The sequence below is a fragment of the Sturnus vulgaris genome, chromosome 17, assembly GCF_052056855.1.
Source record: "Sturnus vulgaris isolate bStuVul1 chromosome 17, bStuVul1.hap1, whole genome shotgun sequence".
In the NCBI taxonomy this organism is placed as follows: domain Eukaryota; kingdom Metazoa; phylum Chordata; class Aves; order Passeriformes; family Sturnidae; genus Sturnus; species Sturnus vulgaris.
In genome coordinates, this window is record NC_142259.1 from 1,405,823 (window position 1) to 1,425,232 (window position 19,410).

The 19,410-nt window shown below is 44.7% G+C and overlaps 1 protein-coding gene across 1 annotated transcript in view; it reads left to right on the forward strand.

Moving 5' to 3' along the window:
- SAMHD1 (SAM and HD domain containing deoxynucleoside triphosphate triphosphohydrolase 1) overlaps window positions 1–18,502 on the forward strand; it is a 28,125-nt gene extending 9,623 nt beyond the window's left edge. The window contains 13 exon segments of the mRNA XM_088175156.1: window positions 209–324; window positions 1,821–1,891; window positions 4,025–4,180; window positions 6,841–6,941; window positions 7,040–7,148; window positions 7,668–7,759; window positions 9,119–9,234; window positions 12,199–12,338; window positions 14,976–15,065; window positions 16,192–16,296; window positions 16,612–16,749; window positions 17,857–17,915; window positions 17,917–18,502. Coding sequence (XP_088031282.1) covers window positions 209–324; window positions 1,821–1,891; window positions 4,025–4,180; window positions 6,841–6,941; window positions 7,040–7,148; window positions 7,668–7,759; window positions 9,119–9,234; window positions 12,199–12,338; window positions 14,976–15,065; window positions 16,192–16,296; window positions 16,612–16,749; window positions 17,857–17,915; window positions 17,917–17,977 — 1,354 coding nt within the window. The 3' untranslated portion in view covers window positions 17,978–18,502.
- Window positions 18,503–19,410: the final 908 nt, after the last annotated feature.

Genomic DNA, 19,410 nt, shown 5'->3' on the forward strand with positions numbered 1-19,410 from the left:
CCCGTTTACTTTTTTGCTTTCAGAGGACTAAAACTCTACTACAGGAAGCAGTTTGTGATTCTCTGGCAGGTCAGGGTTTGGGTATTCCTTGTATGCTGCCTCTCAGACAAGGGCTATGACTTAACGCAGCAAAACAGAATAGGGGAACTTCTCTTTTTCTGTTCATCTTAAACCACTGCTATATTTCTTTCTTTTCCTCCTGCACCAGGGTTGGCTACCTTGCAGGATGTCTGGTTCGTACACTGAAGGAGAGACAACCAGACCTGAATATAACCCAGCGAGACATCCTCTGTGTAGAAATTGCTGGGCTTTGTCACGATTTGGGTAAGGAACACCTGAGATGGGTTGTTGCTCTTGGAAAGCTCACCATGATGAAAAGCTGGCTGTGAGGTCAGAACATGTGAGCTGTTTTGGGCTGCTCAATGCATGGGCCATATTCCAAGACAGGTTTTCTCTGTTCTATTTGGTCTGGAGTACATCTCTGGAGACAGTTCCACTTGAATCTGTGGCCACTCTTAGCTAGTATTTTGTCCTGTTTCCAAATGGTGCTTAGAATTCTGCCCTCAGTGGCTGAAGTGTCCACTTCCTTCTGTGATTTCTCCAGGTGTCCTAAAACATTTCAGAATGAGAATTAGTGTTCCTTTCAAAAATTTTAACATTTATTTCATAATTACTTCTTTTCTTTAGAGCTGACACAGAGTAATTAATATTCTCTGTGTTGCTGCAGTACTTGCCTGTGGTGTAGGTGCTGGAACTGGCTCTTAAGTGCAGTAGCATTAAAGTGTACTTGTTATACCCAAGCCTTCCTCATAGATGACACGTAAGGAATTCTCTGGATGGTTGCACTCAGAGAGTTGTGGTTACAGGCTTGATGTCCAGGTGGAGCTCAGTGATGACTGACCTGTGTGGGCACCAGCGCTGTTGGATATCTCTGTCAGTGATGGGGACAGTGGGAGCCATGCACCCTTGGGCAGTTTGCCAGCACCACCAAGATGTGTGGTGGGGTAGGGATGGAGGGAAGGGATGGGGCATCCAGAGCGACCTGGGCAGGCTGGAAGGGCAGAGAGTGGATTGAGAGCAGCCCACAGGAGAAAAACTTGGGGACATTGATGGGTAAGAGGCTGGACAGGACCAGAGGCAACCAGAACCCCCCATATGCTGGACTGATCCCCAGCATGGGCAGAGGTGAGGGGGGGATTCTGCCCCTCTGCCTTGCTCAGGTGAGACCCTACCTGCAGAGCTGCCTTCAGCCCTGGGTCCCAGCATAAGGATGGGGTACTGCTGAAGTGAGATCTTGGAGATGCACGAAGGGCTGGAGCCCCTCTGCCCTGTTGCCAAGCTGGGAGGGATGGGGGTGTTCAGCCTGGAGAAGAGAAGGCTCCAGAGAGGCCTTAGATCACATAAAAGGTGTTCCAGGAGAGCTCAGGGGGACTTGGGACAAGGGCTTGGAGTGACAAGACAAGGAGAAATGGCTTCCCACTGGCAGAGGGCAGGGTTAGGTGGGATATTGGGAAGGAATTCTTGCCTGTGAGGGTGGGGAGACCCTGACACAGGTTGCCCAAAGAAGCTGTGGCTACCTCACCCCTGGAAGTGTCAAAGGCCAGGTTGGACAGCCTGGGATAGTGGAAGGTATCCCTGACTATGGCAGGGGTCTGAACGAGATGATCTGATCTGTAATGTCTGTTCCAACCCAAGCCAGGCTAAGACTCTGTGATATGTCAAGAAAAGTCAAATACAGGAGAATTCAGATTCTAAGCTTGCTCAAGAAGTTTTTGCTGACAACTGTCTCAGACTAAACCTGTGTAATCTTTATATTTAAGGTCATGGACCATTTTCACATATGTTTGATGGAAGATTTATTCCACTTACTCGTCCAGATTTGGAGTGGAAGGTAGGCTTTTCACTATTAAAATGAAAATACAAACCTGAAATTTTTAGAGGCAGATTAATTAATTTTTAAAGAGTTCCAGTGCTTGTGAGGCTATAGTGGTCATCTGGCCTTGCCTTGTGGCATCATTTTGATGGCTTAATTGAAAACCTGAATGTTGTTTCCTAATCTTTTGATGATATCCTTGTTAGGGCTGCACTGATCATTTTTGGCCAGTATTGTGCCTTAAAATGCGTATTGAAAGCTTTCTGCAGAATATGTTTTATATTTGCAAAATATCACCTGCAGGCTTCCTTTCCAGTATAATGTTTTAGTCCAAGGCCAGGATATTCAGTAGTGTTTAGAATTCAAACTTTCCAAAATTTTGAACAGATTTTCAAGAGTTGTTTGCTGTGTATGAATGAAGTGCAACACAGTCCTTTCAGGCCTCTCTGCTTGTAATGTCTTAGCAAACTCAGCTGAGTAAGCTGGTTAATCTTTTACACAGCAAAATTGATTATTTTGTCTTTTAGCATTGTAACTGCCTTGCTGCTGTTTGTCAACACACAGAATTAACAGCGCTCCACTCTAAAGTGTCTTTCTGGACTCTGTAGACCAGGTGATTTCCTGTTCTGTTTAATGCAAAATGACTAGGTGTCTTCGTTTTGAGTTGCCAATTTAAATAAACTTATTTTTTTGTTGTGAGACAGAACCAGGAGCAAAAGAGCAAGGCAGGCCTAAAACTTGAGAGAGTATAAAAGAAAATGTATTAACTACACAAACAAAGAGAAAGGAAAAAAAAAATTCAGAATAAGATTTTTCAGATCACTCCTTCCCTCCCTCTCCCAACCTTCATAACAACAAAACAAACATATAACAAATACTTCGGTCAGTCCCCAATTTAGTCTTTTTCAGTTCACTTCCGGAGAGAGAAGCCTCCTTTTGTTAAAAGCTGTAGGGATTTTTTCCACAAGAAGGAAGGAGACAGTTCTCTTGTGCTTTTATCTTTCACTATTTGCATCCGCCCGGGAACCTGCAACCGTGACACTCCTTCTAACTCTTCTAACTCTTGGGACAGCCGTCCCAAAACTGTAGATGTGGGCCATGTCTGTCTCATGGGGTATTACTTTTAAGAATAAAATGTTCGACAGCAAAGATTCTCTCTGTCTCCTTTCTCTCTGCTCAGGCTTCATCTTCAGAAAACTAAAATCCTCTTCTTTTCTCAGGACAGAAATTCTCAACACAGGTGCTCTTTGGTCAAATCATCTATTAAATTGAATATTTCCAACCCCCCATGTCTTTTTCCATGGTTTATAGGAATAGTCAGTACATCAGTTCATCCCTACAATTTTACAAAAAGATTTTCAGCCATTTCAGCATCTTCTCATTCTCCTTCCGTCTAAAAAACTTAGCTCTTACGTCACTGACTTCAGAAATCTTCTTATTCCCTTTCATATTCAAAGGAAAGGCTGGAGGCTTTGCAAATCTTATCTGAGCACTAAAGAGTTAAAGTTTAACACAACTACAAAAGTTGGGCCAGGCTCAGGCCGTGCTGGGGGGGGCAGCCGAGGTGTTAGCCTTTCTGGGGCTGGGCTGCAGCCCCACCCTGCTCATGGCCACTCGGGCAGGCCCGGCCCGGCCGGCAGCAGCAAGAGTCGGCCTCCCCCCACGCCAGAGCCGCAGGCCCGTGGAGGAGGAAGCCGTGAAGGTCTTATCACACAGCTTTTTCTCCCCCCGGCCATCGAGTCCCTTCGTTTGCAAACGGGGCCCAAGCGGCCTCCCGAGCCTCCCCCCCGCATGAGGGAGGGGGAAGCTCAGGTTGATGTTACCTGCTCAGCCGCCGGAAAGACAAAAAGAGTCAGTTCCGGATTACCTCCTTCAAAATGTGTGTTCACGGAGCGAACTAACTTTCTCCAATTGGCTGTTGCAGGTGTCCCAACCCCCACAGAGAAAGTTCCCTTAGGGAGAGGCTCTCTTTCTGAGTTTCTTCTTTCTAAGTCAACCTATCACACTAGGAAAGTAGCCAGGTGCTGCACTTCACACCAGCCTGCCCATGTGCCCTGCTAGGCAGTGCTGGTGACTTGGAGTAAAGCTGTGACACAGCAGGAAAGACGCTTAAACTATGTAATACAGTATTTGGATGGTTTTTTTTCACAGCATGAAACTGCTTCTGTTCAAATGTTTGAGCACTTGATCGCTTCCAATAAACTAGAAGAAGTCATGAAATCGTATGGTCTTGTCCTGGAAGAAGATATGTTGTTCATCAAGGAACAAATAGGAGGGCCTGTAGATGAAACTGCCTGTGTGAAATCGGTGAGTCAGTGTGCTGCTCCTGTGGTTATTCCAAGAAATATCTTTATTTTGCTGAAAGAACGGATAGTTTTGGCTTCTGCCATATGTTACTTCTAGCTCCATGAAGTTCCAGGAATCTTGTCACAATTGGTGCTGGAGGAGTGTTGTGTTTATTTCCTACAGTGCTGGCACATGTGTTAATGTGCTTACAACTCCCTGAGAATCCTTGCCCAAAAGCCTCCAGATCAGAGGGAAACTCTAGAAAGTTACTTCTATTTAGGGAAACTAACTGGTGAGTGGGATCCACTCAAGGATACTGAAGAATTGGAAGAAGTGCTCACCAAAGTATTTTCCATCATTTACCTGCAGTCCTGGGTGGTCCCAGTTGACTGGAAATCAGCAAATGTGACTCCATGTACAAAGATCAGAAGGATGATCCAGGGAACTACAGGGCTGTCAGCCTGACCTTGGTGCTAGGGAAGGTCATGGAGCAGGTCATCGTGAGTGCCGTCATGCAGCACGTACTAGGGAGTCAGGCCCAGCCAGCCTGAGTTTGGGAAATGCCGGTTGTGCTCAGCTGAAGGACAGGAAGGCTCTACAGAGGAATCTGGACAGGTTGGGTCAATGTGCCTAGGCTAATTGTGTGAGGTTCCACAATGCCAGGTGTTGGGGTTGCTACAGGCTGGGGCCAGGGCACCTGAAAGCAGCTAGGCAGAGAAGAGTTGCTGTTTGGTTGGCAGTGGCTGAAAATGAGCCAGACGTGCCCAGGTGGGCAAGAGGCCAACGACACATGGCCTGTACCAGCCATAGCATGGCCAGCAGGACCAAGACAGTGACAGTGCCCCTGTGCTGGGCACTGCTGAGGCCACAACTCAAATTCTGGGTTCAGTTTTGGGCCCCTCACTTGAAGAAAGACACTGAGGTGCAGTGGAGAAAGGCAGTAGAGCTGTGGAAGGGTTTGGAGCACAAGTATGATGAGGAGCAGCTGAGGGAGCTGGGGGGTCTTGGCCTGGAGTAAAGGAGGCCTCCCTCAGTCTGGATAACAAAACTGGCAGCGATGAGGCATCGAGCAATCCGAGCCTGGCCCAAGTGCCAGAGCCGCAACAGCTTTGATGACAGCAGCAAAATTCTTGGATTTATTGCAGGAGTAAACATAGGGACAGGGATAAGACTTGAAGAAATGAGTTGCCTCAAGAGGCAAGCAAGAAGAGGTGGCATTTGTTAATCGTTTTAACTCTGTGAAAGACTTAAGTCCTCTTCCCTCATTTTACAGCTTTTGTCATCTCTTCGAGGACACTCATTCAGTTGCCACCAGAGTAAAGAACTGGTAGCAGCTGAAGTCAGTAGGAGATCTGTCAGGGCAATCTGGTCCTAACCAGAATTTATATGTAGTCCCAAACAAGTAACCCACAAATGTTCACACTTGCCCATTATTTTCTGCTGCAGGAGTGGGTAGTAATCCCATGGCAAATACAAGGGACTTGGCATAGTGACATTGAGTCTGAGATTCTGTAGGAAGGGGACATTAATTTACAAAATCCACAAACTGATTTTTATCATGCTGGGCTTGTTTGCACACGAATCTTGGTGCCTGCCACTAGCATTGATCTTGTGCCAGCTTCTTTCCCTGTATCTGGTTTGCCTTGTTTGGATTCTGTGCCTGTTTTCCAGCAGGATACCAGAAGAGAAGTGCCACACACAATACATGGCAGCACCCTCCTGGTGTTAGGCAGCAGATTGCACTGGCAGGCTGCGCACTGTGGTGCAGGCCTCTGTCATGACATGGACAATGGGTGTTCAGGCACCAGACACAGTGTCCTGAACATATTCCAGTAATAGAGCTCTTTGTGATCATGGTATTTTTATCCATGATGTGCTTTTCTTCCTGCTGCTTGCATGTGTTTCCATGGCTATTCACATCAGTTTGAGTATTTCTGTAGTGCAGGTAACATGGAAGCTGTGTTTGCATACAATGTTTTCCACTTTCAGAATTTCAGGGCTACTTTATGGCATTTTTTTAGGTGAAGGATCTTCAAATTTTCAAGAAAATGTGCATCTTGTATCTTACTATTTTGTTGTTCATTTCCTATTTACCTTAGGGCTGAATTGTCCTTTGAGAGGTAGGAGTTTAAGTAGCTGACTATTCAAACAAATTTTGCTTAAAACATCTAAGTAAGTGTTTTTAAACTCTGTTCTGTAAAGTTGTAGATCGCAGAAGATTGCAGGACAGTGACATGTTTGTGTATTTAATTCTCTGAGAATTAAATAATTCCAAAATTTCCCCTCTTTGTTGATATGCTTTTTTTTGGTTATGTTTTGGGGTTTTTTTTGGTTGGGTTTTTTTGTGTGGGTTTTTTTTGTTTGGTTGGTTTTGTTTTGTTTTATTTTTGTTTTCATGGGGTTTTTTGTAGAGTAATGGGCAATGAATGCTTGTGTTCCACGGGTTTTATTCTTCCCAAGATTCCAAGAACACAGCTCTTAGGCCCTGTTCTGTATTTCTAATGCCTGATAGCTTCGGGAAGTTCCTTCCTTGTCTTTTTGCTCTTCACTACCTCAGTGTTGGGTAGTTATCACAAGCAAAGTCAAAATGTATTCCCACTGTCTTAAAAAAGCTATTTGACATTGTTGGTACTCTTTAATTACCTGTTGTTTCTGATGTTCTTCTTTCTGGTTCCTGTCAGTGGCCCTACCGTGGTCGACCAAAGGAGAAAAGTTTCCTCTATGAGATTGTAGCTAATAAAAAAAATGGCATTGATGTTGACAAGTGGGATTATTTTGCAAGGTACAAATCTTACATTTTATTATTAATTCCTATTGATAAAATGTTACAGTATGTACAAAAATGATCGTATTGTTAAACACTCTGTGGAATATTTCTAGGGATTGCCATCACCTGGGCATCTCGAATAATTTTGACTATAAGCGATTGCTTATCTTCACTCGGGTCTGTGAAGTGGAAAACCAGAAGCATATCTGTACCCGTGACAAGGTGAGCAGCATGTGCAGCCCAAGGGGGTCAGAGCACCTGGGGGCACACAGGGTAGCTGTACTCCATGCCTAGGTCCTGGGGATCCTGCCCCATGCTCCCTTAGCCCAAGAGGGAGAGAAGTAGTTACTGCTCTGAAGGTTTTTCTCTGAAGCTGCTGTTTGGGGGAGGGACAGAGTAAAGCACTGTTGGAAAGGATTTGTGGCAGGTCCTGTCAGGGGGGACTCTATAGACCTGTAGATCTGTAGGATCCTGCTCCAGGTCTGCTGGGCAGGAAGTGGCTGTGGCTGTGGAGAGGGGCTGCTAAAGGGATGAGGGATCCTCTTCTCTGCCTGGGGTCACTGTTGGCACTCTGCTGTCCTACGGTGGCCCGAGCCAGTTCCAAAATTTGGAAATGGTGAAGAATTCTACTTTATGCTGTGAATGGGAGGAGATAACTAATTTAATTAATTGATTGATTGCTTTAATTTTCCTAGTAAGACAGTGGCCAAAGTAAATGTTGATAGGGCTTCTTTGTTTCAGGAAGTTGGAAATTTGTATGAGATGTTCCACACCCGGAACTGTCTGCACCGGAGAGCATACCAGCATAAGACTGGCAACATCATTGAAATAATGCAAGTACATTTTCCTTTCCTTCATTTTCAATTTATTTTTAAATTCTTGAAGCGAGCCATATCCATTTAGAATATTCAGAAAATCAGCAAGATGTGACATAGAATAAAAGCAACTTCTGATTCTTGTGAGAAGACTTAGTGCTTAAAGTGTCATAGAGACTGTGGTTAACGAAGCAAATACAAACCGAAAGAGAGGAGGACAAAAACATCCTTCCACGTAAAATTAAATTTCTCATAAAATTTAATTAAAAAAAAATTACTAGAGGCCTGAAGAAGCATAGGACCAGGGTGTGCTTAAACCATTTAAATTGCTGACAGCTGAAGTCAAATCCTTATCTGCAAGTTAGAGACCACTTAGCTCAAACTGCCTGGTTATTAGAGTAAGGTTACTAACAGAGTAAAGTCATGATTGTGCTCATGTAGCTCAGCTAAGACCTGGCTTTGTGTTTATGTAATGCAAGATTTGTTCAAGACCAATTCAGCTGACTACCTGCTGTTTTACCTCTCTTGTTGTTGTCTATGGAATTTTCCCTGTAACATTATTCTTTTTACTTTTCTTGAGAATCCCCATATATCCCCATATATTTTTTTCCTTAGAGTGTTGTCTGCTGGGTAACTGTTGAGTTTGGTAAAAAGGAATGTTAAAGATTACACAGTACAAGAGTGATTTGGATTGCTTTCATTTCATAAATTTCAGGTCCTGATTTAGGGATCCTCTAAAACTCAGACTAAAAATGCTCAGGTTTGACAGTGCCTACATATGATGAGTAAAACGTATTTTTTTTTAGTTTAGAAAAACCCAGTTCTTGGCTTCCTATAATTATAACAGGCTTTCCAAAAGAGTGTCCAAGCTGGAAATGAAAGCAAGGTAGATGGAAATCTGGAAGAGTTTCATCTTTAGAACATAATATTTTCCCATCTGAAACTACTACATGTTTGTGATGCTTTCCCTTTACAATGCTTTGTACCCTCTCAGCTAACTCGGGAAGCAAGGAGTCTGTAAAAGGGTATGGTCATCTAGAAGAAACTGTTGCACCTGAGGGACCATTTCACTGTTTTCCAGGGTTCTGCAATTGTCTCAGCAGTGCTAAACACAGTCTGAAGCAGAACAAAGTGAATTTGCTCATTCATCTAAAGGTTACATTCTGTTCTGAACCTGTCTTCAGTAAATCTGTCGGAATGTACAGTGACAGCGTGGAGACAAGATGTTGCAGTGTCTGCTGTGAGCTGTGTGCTGGGGATACAGTTTCAGCTGTTGTCTTCTGTTTATAACATACTAATTTGTTTCATTGTGCCTGTTGACCAGTGAGGTGTTTCAAAATTATACTATCCTAAAGTAATAATTTTGTCTCAAACTAGGATAACAGAAGCCTTTCAAAAAGCAGACAGATTTTTAAAAATAAGCGGCTCTGGAAAAAAAGAGTATCGGATTTCTACAGCAATGGAAGACATGGAAGCCTACGCTAAACTAACTGGTATGAGATCTCAGAATTATTTTTTACGTAAAAGAGCATGAGTAGTTGTTAAAATGCCGTTTTTTACTGCCTTTGTGCACAGCAGGTGAGGCAGGCCTTGGCTGTCTAATGCTTATGCTCTCAAATCTTGCTGGGAAAGCAAGACATTCTAGTTTAAATCACTTTCATGTTGAGAGAGAGAGAGAAAGAAGCACCAACTTTATGTCCCACATATGTTCAGATTCAGCAGTGTTAGGAGGTCCTGCCTGTGCCCTGAGTTTGTTTCACTTGTCACAAGTAGGATGTAAGTGACCTCTAACTGATACTAGAGGTGGTTCTGTCAGGTGAAGTACTGGATGTGTGTTGTGGTGTGAAGCTATTCCTAAAGCAAGTTCCAAACAGCTCTTGTGGGGTCTCAGGATTGCTGCCCTGCTTGCCTGCCTCTCCTGGTCTGTGCTGTGAGGCTGTGTTCCCCTGGTTGTGTTCAGAGCTGCAGTGTGGGCCAGGCAACCCTAGTGCTCCAAGGCTCTGTGGTTGGCTCTGTGTGTGCAGGGCACGGGTGCTGCAGGTCCTGCTCAGGGCTGCTCCTGATCACTGGCAGCACCTGTCAGCTACAGCTCACCAGGACTTCCAGGCCAACTCTCCTGAGTTTCCATCACCAAGCCTTAGCTCACCAACAGAGAGACTAAAGAACTTCCATCTTTGGCCCATGGGTGAAGTTGACAGGGCCTGAGGGCGCTGTTGCAGAGAATCTTGTGTGCCCAACCTCTCAGTGTCTGCCACAGCAAGGAGCTGCTTGATGGGGGCAGCTGTCCAGCAAGGAGGGCTGAACAGCAGGGAAAGTGATGTGAGGAATGTACTAGCATCAGATGTACAGCGAAGCATGAAGGATGAGTATGTTCTCCTCTTAAACCTCCTTCCTGCCTCTAGTGCTGTGGAGGGTGGGATTTTTCCTTTCCCTCAAGATTTTGGCTGGGTGGTGAGGGGCTGGGCTGGGCTCCTTGCCCTCTCTTGCTGTGAGCTTCAGAGAAGGATGGTCCAGCTGCTGTTTACTGGAGGGAGTTCAGGAGCCCAGCCCTGCCATGGGAGCAGCCACTGAACTGGGACCTCACTGGAGAGGACCCGTGCCATCTGTTCAGGAACCTCCAGGAAAGAACTGGGACTGACCCCGGCTGTGGGAGGCAGCTGCTGCAGAGGAGGGGGCGACCCCTGCCTGCCCCTGCTCCAAGATTTCACTAAACTGCCCCACCCCGGCCTGCCAGGACACCCCGCGGCTCTTGGCACTGCTCCGGAGTCTTTGCTACACTTTGCCACCGCGGGTGTGCCCACTCTGCCGTTCCAGCTGCTGCTCCAAGGTTTCCTGCTGCAGCCCATTTCACCATTTGGAGGGGCACCAGCACCGGGACCGGCTGCTTGCCCTGAGCTCCCACAGCAGCCCCTTCTCCATCCCTCCCGCCGGCCCGCCCGCCATTCCCGTGTGGAGAGAGGCGGCCGAGCTCGCGCCACAGCGCCCCCTGCAGGCGCGGGGAATCATGGCAGCCGCCCTGCCCGGCCGGGAGCCAGCAGCGCCCCTGCCGGCTGTGCCCGGAACTGCACCGCAGGGGAAGGTGTCCGCGGCCGGGACAAGGCTGGGACTGGGGCTCTGCCTCTGCTCGGGGCTGTGCCGGGGCTGCTGTTTGTTTGCCTTGTTATACACACACACACTGGCAACCAACTGCTGCTCCTTCTCCCATAGCTCTGCCTGACAGCCCCAGCACTTCAAAGTTGGAATAATCAGAGGGAAGGGGGTCATGTTCTCCATTCCAAGGGAGGTTCCCACCTTCTTTGGCAGACACCTGTCCTTCAAACAGGACAAGTGCTTGCAACCTGTACGCTCCTGAGGCTTGTTTCAGCAGTCCCTGATGAGTGATGCTTCTGTGAAATTGTCCAGTTATGGACCTCTGCAAGTGATGAACCTCTGTGAGGTTCTGCAGCAGAACGTTCCCTGGCCTTCTTCCATGGTAGATGAAGAACCAGGGTTGTTTTTTAATGTGTTGCCTCCTGATTTGGCAGCAAATCATAGTTGTAGTAAAGGTTGAGACAGCAAAGCCTTCCTTGTCACTGCTGCTTTTACACAGGGAAGATGTTCATGGGCTGCCTATTTCCCTTGCATCATCTGTTCTTTGTCTGAAGAGACCTGGTCTATGGTTCCTCATTGAGAAGTTCCATGTTTTGGTTGACCTTGTCCATTAAACCATTTGAAGGTGTTTTGGTAATTGACTCAGAGGTTATTCTGGAGTGTGCTGGGAGCTCCTCAGCCTGGTTGCAGCTCCGGGTGGGCTCTTGCAGGGCTGTGCTTGCAGCACGTGTTGAAGCTACCCAGGTGTTCCTGGCCAGGGAATGCAGTTGTGGGGTGCAGATCAGGCCAGCAGCATCCTGGCAACAGCAGTCTCTAGGACAGGAGTCTCAACAGTCTCTAGTCTGTAGGAGGAGTTTCTGCTCTGAAGCCACATCCAAAGAAACCTCTGTCTTGCTCTGAATGATGGTGGGAGTCTTACTGCGTGTGTCACTGCCACGTGGAGACAGGAGGGGGGATTTTGATACTGTCATCCAAAGTCTGAGAAAACCTGAAGGCTTAATGGCCATTCTTTATGTTTTTTTACAGGGCAGAGTATCCATGTCCTGAGCTAGTTAGTGGTGGAGTTCAGGATAGTCTGCTAAACAAGACTGGCTAAATAAGAGGAGAAAGTAACTTCTAGTGAAATAACAAAGTATGTTGCCAGGGTGAGAATTGAGATAGTTTTTCTGCCAACAGCCATCGTGAATCTAACGATGATTAAGATAATATTGTGACTTCTCATTGTCAGACTTAGTTCTGTCATTCCCTGAAAGTCTTTCCTGAACCAGCAGTTTTTCTGATTGCTGTAACCTTTTGGCCCTGTTTGTTCATTTTACCATGACGCTGGATTGTGACATACTTAACAAAAATCAATGCAACTTTGGCAGACTGTATCTACCTGGAAATTCTGCACTCAAGTTCTCCAGACCTGGAGGAGGCACGAGAAATTTTGCGTAAAATAGAACGACGTGAATTATACAAATTTTTAGGAGAGACTCGACCTGAATCAAAGAAGGAAATTGTAAAGGTAATGTTCTTTAATGGAAGGTTCTGGATTCTGTACCCAAAAAATGTTCTTGAAGTTGCTGACCATCCATTTATATCTACCTCCATGTGAGCTTTGTTTATTTTAGTTTGAAGGCTTGTTTTCTTTTTGTTATTTGCTATTCGAAAAATGGAGTCAAAAGTTTTCTTCCCATCTTTAAGTAGCTGAGCCATGAAACATATAAGAAATTGGGGAAAGTTTTATCTTCAAAGAGTCAGAAGAATGGCAGCAGGTGGAAATTCAGAAGCTGATTATTACAGAAATACTGTCAGGAAAAACTTTGCTGAAAAATACAAAGTTTTATGAAAGACTCTTACAGTCCAGTGATTGAGAAGGTTATTACATCATTTGATGTTCATGAAAATTTCAAAATAATAAGGAACATATTTGCTTTGAATTGTGTTTGTGTGCTTTGCTTTGAGAGTAAATATCAAACTGAATAATGTCTTCTGAATTTCTTGGTGTTAAATTCTATACTAAGCATGAGCATGCATGTACTTTTTCCAGTCTTTTTCATGAGTGCTTTTCAAAGCAGATAGCAGTTTAATTCCTGTTGTCTTATTTCAAAATAATGGTATATTAGATCTCACTTCAGCTGGCTCAGCTCTTTTAATGTGCTCTACTGTGTTGTCAAATCATCAGTTACTTATCCCCAACCTTCAGCCATAATGGTGAAAATTTTCTATGTCTGATTTCCAGAAGTGGATGTCAGCATCTAGAAAGCTTTCATAAAAATAATTCAGCTCTTTAAAACAATAAGGTTAGACAAGGACTACTAGATGTAGCTGTTCATCTTTTTGTTTGAAGAGGTTTGCTTGTGTTCTTTGTCTAAGAAAAAGTAGTGTTAAGAGATTCTGTATTACAAAAGCAGGAGGAAATAGGTGAAAGCAAATATGAAATGGTTGTACATGAATTGTCAAGTTTCTGCCCTTCTGACGAGAAGGCTGGGATAGGTGGCCCAACAAATAAGGAGGCAGGTGTGAGAGCAGATGTTACGAGTTCCACCTTTAAACAGTTCCTTTTAGAAGCTTGGTTAATTAAAGGAAAAGCTCTCATTTTAAAAATCTGGCCAGAGACATTGAATCTTGGGCTGTCCATGGTGTTGTTTTGAATTGAGACTGGATCACTGCTGGTGCTATGATTACATGCAGCCAGTGCTTTGCAACCCGGGGTGCACAGCTGAGGATTCAGGGAGGATGTTTCCTACCGTGGCAGGAATGCCAGAGGCTCAGCCTCTTCCTAGCCCTGGAGGGGAGCAGTGGCTGCACAGGACAGAGCTGTTTCTGCTCTGCTCCTTCACACAGCAGAAGGTTATATTTAGAATCACAGCATGGTTTGGGTTGGAAAGGACCTTTAAAGGCCATCCAGTCCAGCCTCCTGCCATGGACAGGGACAGCTTCCACTAGACCAGGTTGCTCCAGCCCCATGCAATTCTGTGATCCTCAAGCTGGCCAGAGCCAGGGGAAAATCCCAAACAGCTTCAGAATTCTTAAACTCAGGCTGAGTTTCCAGTTAATGCAAACCAGAGAGATAATTTCGAAACAATGCAAGCACAGACTGGAAGTCAGTTAACACATACACATTCTGATATGGAGTAGAAATAGTTACAAACGGGCTGCTACAAGCCAGTTCCCTCCTGGCAAGGTTTTCCTCCAAGCTTGTTCTCAATCTAAAAAAACATTTCTTTGGTTTCTTGAGTCACTACAAACCACACACATGTCTCAGCTTGGCAGTACGTGTGATTTTTCTGCTCATCAGTTTCCCCATCTCTGCAATGAACAAATCAGCAGCAAAAAAAACTCCCAAAACTGCTCCATGCTGAATTCCTTCCCTCCTGGACAGTCTTCTAACTGCTCTGGGCTGCACTCCCATGAGTCTCAGTTGCTCCCAGGAAATCTTGCTGCTTCAGATCTTGAATCTTCCCCAGAGCACAGCAGCCCTGAATAAAGGCCATAGCCTTTGAATGAGGACTCAAACATTTCAGTGGACAACTGTTCTCCATCTAACTATGCTCCTCTGCTTTGTGTTAGCCTAAGTGTCAGCAGGGAATATTCCCTTGGGGTCAAAACCAAACAAAACCTCTTTTGTGGAGTACTTTTTGTGGGGTGTTTTCTGTAGTTGTCTGTCTCTTGTGTTATTTTATGTTTTACTGCATAGATATAAAAGCTTTATTAGAGGATAAGATCCTGCAGCCCTTCATTTAAAAAGTTCAATGAAAATGTCTAGTGTTCAGCTTTGGGGAACTTAATTGCAACACATTTGTATTGGTAAAATGGTTGAGGGTACTTATTTTTTGTTTTTATGCTTCAGCATTCTGGATGGCACACTCCTGCTCTCCCCCTGCCCCATCATCAGGTGTAAAACTCCTCCATAGACTGGCAGATTTTGGGTCTTCTCAATTGCCTAAGCCTAGTTTGTTTCTAAAAACTGGGTTTTGTGCTAATGGCTATGGTGTACAGCAATTCAAACAACCAGACTGCTACAAGAGTCTTGTCAAGCTGTGAGGAATTGAAAGCTTTAGTTTAAAAACATACTGTGTCACGTGTTGTGTTGCCTTGACCTAGACCTGAGAGGGCATAAAAGTAATCTGAGTTAATCTTTTGGTTTTGTTTCTTTCAGAGTAATATCCTGGCAGAAAGCATTGCAAATTCCAAGCCAAAGAAGAACCCTCCAGACGTGGAGCTAAAGGCTGAGAACTTCATAGTTGATGTAAACACCTCTCAGAGCGGGGTCAAGTAAAAACTTGTGGATTGCAGAGGACTTTGTGTACCCTGGTGAAGGAACAAACCCACAGGGTGTCCGTAGCTGGAGGCCTGGTTCACTTTGAGGGTCTGAGGGCATTGAGCTTCCCATGGGAGGTTTGCTGTGGTGGGAGGGTGTGGGGCAACCTCACTAGGCTGTCATCTGTACACTGCTCCTGGTGACAAACGGGCTCTCCTGTCACTGTCCTCACTACAACAAGAAGCAGTAGAGAAACTCATGGGGTTTGGTACATGGGTGTCAATGGCAGCAGCAGCCTGGGGACCACTGGATGGGTCAGGAAGGCAGGAAACCTGTGGGGCCAGTGGGAGGAAAAGAGGCACAGTGACCTCCAGGCTCCTGGTGTTGCATACCTGGTGCTGCTAGGAACTTTGGGGTTTGTGTGCTGCACAAAGCACCTGCTGCCACAGCTTGTCTGCAGACAGCAGTGTTGGCAGGGAGGGAGCCTGAGACAGAGCAGGGAGCTGAGGCAGTCTGCAGGTACCACACAGCTTAATCCCTGTTCTCAGTTCATTCTGGGAAGAGCAGGTGGCTTTCCATAGAGTGCATCATGAACTGCTCCTAAAGCACTCTTGCACTGAAGGTTCACTTCACTCGGCAAGACTGTAGCAGTTTACTGAGCTTTAAAAAATTAGCCTGGGCTTTTCCCATCCCAACAACTGAAATTGTAGGGAAGTGGATCCCTGCTGACCACAGAAATGTCGGTGTGCCAGGTCTAAACCTCATGTTTATAATTGTAAGCTCTGCTGCAGCCTCTGTGGGTTGTGTGTTTTGGGGAGGCCCAGGCTGGCCAGGGACCAGTCCACTTCTAGTGCTGGAAACTGGAATGTTTCAGAGCACAACTGGGAGCTGGTCACTGCAAATGTAAATCTGGCAGCATCAGAGCAAGAGGGGGTGGAAGAAACTATGCAAAATACAAATGCCAGATTGTTTTTTTAAGTAATAATTTGTTAATTACTGTTTCATTTGATTACTGTAATTTTCAGGAGTGGAGTGTGTGTGTCCTTTTGTATTTATTGTGAGAAAACTAAAGACAAACATTAACAAATGCCATTTGCTTTGTTTTACATGCAAGGTTATCAGAATGGATTATGGAATGAAGGAACAGAATCCAATTGATAAGGTTCACTTCTATTGCAAGGCTGATCCTCTCAAGGCAGTCAAAATCACTAAAGAGCAGGTAGGATTTTACTTTTCTTCTGAAAAGCATTTTCACCACCTGCGATGGAAGTGATTGCAGTCCTGTGTGGTTGGTTGTGCAGGATTTGTGGAGAGGTGGTGGGATCCATGCCTTGCAGGTCTTCACTGTGTGTTGTAGTATGACAATCTAGAACCCTCATGGCCTTTGCATATGAACAGTTTTTAATTGGAATACACTGGGAATTGAAATATCACAATTGCTTTGGATAAAACTCATGGATTGTAGTGGGGCTTCTTACTGCTTTCCTTTTGTATTCCAAGAAATACTAAAGTTTTTTTCTGTTTTATTTCAAAGGTTTCAAACTTTTTACCCATAATATTTATGGAGCAGGTTGTCCGGGTTTATTACAAAAGTCAGGATCCACATATTATTTCAGCTGCAAAACAGTACTTTGTTCAGTGGTGTATGCAGAATAATTTCACCAAACCACAGGTAACAAATTCATTTATTATATTTCTTGTTTAGAGCTCGTCATCTTCATCCATAAGCTTGCTTTTTCATTAAAAAGTTTGACATTCAGGCCTTGCCTCTGTGGCAGAGGCACTCACTCACTCACCTAACCCCTGGTTTTATCATGGCTCCCATCTCGGCGGGCTTTGGTTTCACTGAAGTGGTGCTGGAGACATCTGAAAGTACCACAGGATCATAAAATCATGGAATGGTTTGGGTTGGAAGGAGACCTTGAAGATCACCTTGTTCTAAGCCCCTGCCATGAGCAGATACACCTTCCACTAGAGCAGATTGGGTAAAGAGCTGCATCCTCAAACACGAGAGGCCACCCAGGAGATGAATGTTCCTAGGTGGGGATACAGGCATGGAAAACTGTGAAAGGCCCGTTCTTAGGTCATCCTTCTGGCATCTGTCTTTTAGAGCAGGTAATTTTATAAGGGCTTTTCACAAATGGATCAAGTGACAGCTCTCCTTGGTTGTAGAGTGTGGTTGTGTCCTGTGAGCACATTGTTGAGGTTCGGGCACATCCACCCTGCAGGCCCTGGCGTGCTGCAAAGCACAGCAATGTGCGTCTCACCTGATTCCTGAGCTTAGGCAGCTGATTGTCTGTGTTGGCAATGCCTGAGCACAGGTCAATGTCTGTATCTCACTGGGATGAGCCTCACTCACTCAGCTGCTCTACCAACCTTGCTTGTTTCAGACAGTGCAAGGCACATCCCAACACCAAGGGTGGGTTGATTACAGCAGTTAATGAGGTACTGTGGTGAAGTCAGAGGAAAGACTTAACGATTCTGTTTGTAGACCAGTGGCCAGGTTAGAGCCTATTGGCCTTCCAGATTTTCTGGTAATAATTTAGGAAGAACTGGACTACCAATGGTGATACCTTCTCAGACAGGGCACTTTTGCCTCCCCACTACTTACTGCAGCAGTTTCCACCTCTGGGATGCACAGTCTAGTATTTATTGATGTACAGAGATTCTGGGACCTTGGATTGATTTTTTTCCTGTTAAACATGATAATGAGCTGCTTTTCCTCTGCTTCAGAATGGAAAGCAAAAGTGAAATAATGTTTCCTGAATTTTAATATTAGGATGGTGATGTTGTTGCTCCTCATCTAATTCCAATGAAGGAAGCCTGGAATAACACGACATGATGAACACAGGAGAGCCTCAGAACCCAGCTGCAAACAAAGGCTTTCTTTTGATCAGTAACAGGTTTCTTTTTGGCACTATTTTGTCTGCTTCCTTAGAAGATGAGTAAATTTGAGCATCAACTCTTCTAAAAGCTGATTGGATGGACTGGAAGAATTCACAGAACAATGCAGAATGCATTTTACAATACAGAATGTTTTAATGTACATACTTAAAGTGCGTATTCCAGATGGACTTCTAAAAAACAACATATTACAACAGAGTAAACTCAGTTCTCATTTAGTTTTGAATGTATTGACACTGTGTAGCAAGAGTAACTTTAAAAATTGCAATTCATTGTTATTGCAAGATTTTACTACTCCGTCTGATCCCTTCCTTAGCTGTGCTATTGCATGATTTAGCAGAAAAAATCCTAACCCAGGTTTGGTGGGGTTTTTGGGAGGATTGGGGTTCTCTTAGTGTCTGAGGAAGAGAGGGATAAGTATGCTTATGAAAATACAGTGGGGTAAAGAAGAAATTACCAAGGGTGGCATCTTCAAAATTAGAAAACTTAATTTCATTAAAACAAAAAAAAAAAAAAACAAACAACAACAACAAAAAAAAAAAAAAAAAAAAAAAAAAAAAAAAAAAAAAAAAAAAAGGAAGGGAAAAGGGAATCTTTTGGTAATCAAAGATTATTTTTCTACTATTCAAAAAGCTGGTGCAGGCCTCTTGCTACAAGTGACCATAACTTTTATTGAAGTAACAATGCATCGCAGTGCCATGCAGCTTTTTATTGTCTTATTATGTATTTTTGATGCATGGAATGCTATCTTTTTTACTGTCTGTCCTGCAAAGCCTGCTCAAAAGGCCTATGGTGTGAGTGGTTGCAGGAAGGCCGAGCTGCCCAGGTGTTTGCCAGGGCTCAGGTGTGCAGAGAGGGCAGTGCCAGCAGGGTTCTGCCTTGCTCTGCCTGTCCTGCACCAGGTGCACCTTGGCTCTGCTTTACACTGTACTGGGCAGATAGGCTCATCAGGAATCCCTCCATTCTTGTAGCCCTGTTCTTCGGGATCTCGTGGTCATCTCTGTGTCATTTTTCTGTCTCTTGTAGATCTGTGATGGTTCTTAGTTTTCCTCTACTGGCACTACTGCTGTGAGTGTCCTGAATGTCTGTGCTGTTGAACAAGTGGCTGAGGAAGACCATTTTCCTCCCATCTTTTACTCAGGTCTAAGAGGAAGGCTGCTATCATTAAGTAAAACCTCAAAGCTTGAAAAAGTCTGCCCACAAAACTAAGAACATAAAGTAAAAGGTTCAGTAATGCTCAGGAATTGGAGCAATCTATAGCCTTTATATCTGGAATGGGGAGAGGGGTTTTGGGCATCTGGCTCAGGCAGTCAAGTGTGGGTGGCCAGGATACTCCTGAAAAATAACCCAGTGGGAAGGTGCTGTGAGAGGATCCTGAACTTCTGTCATGTCTCCTTTGCCCTTTTTATCCTGGGAACTGAAGCTGTTA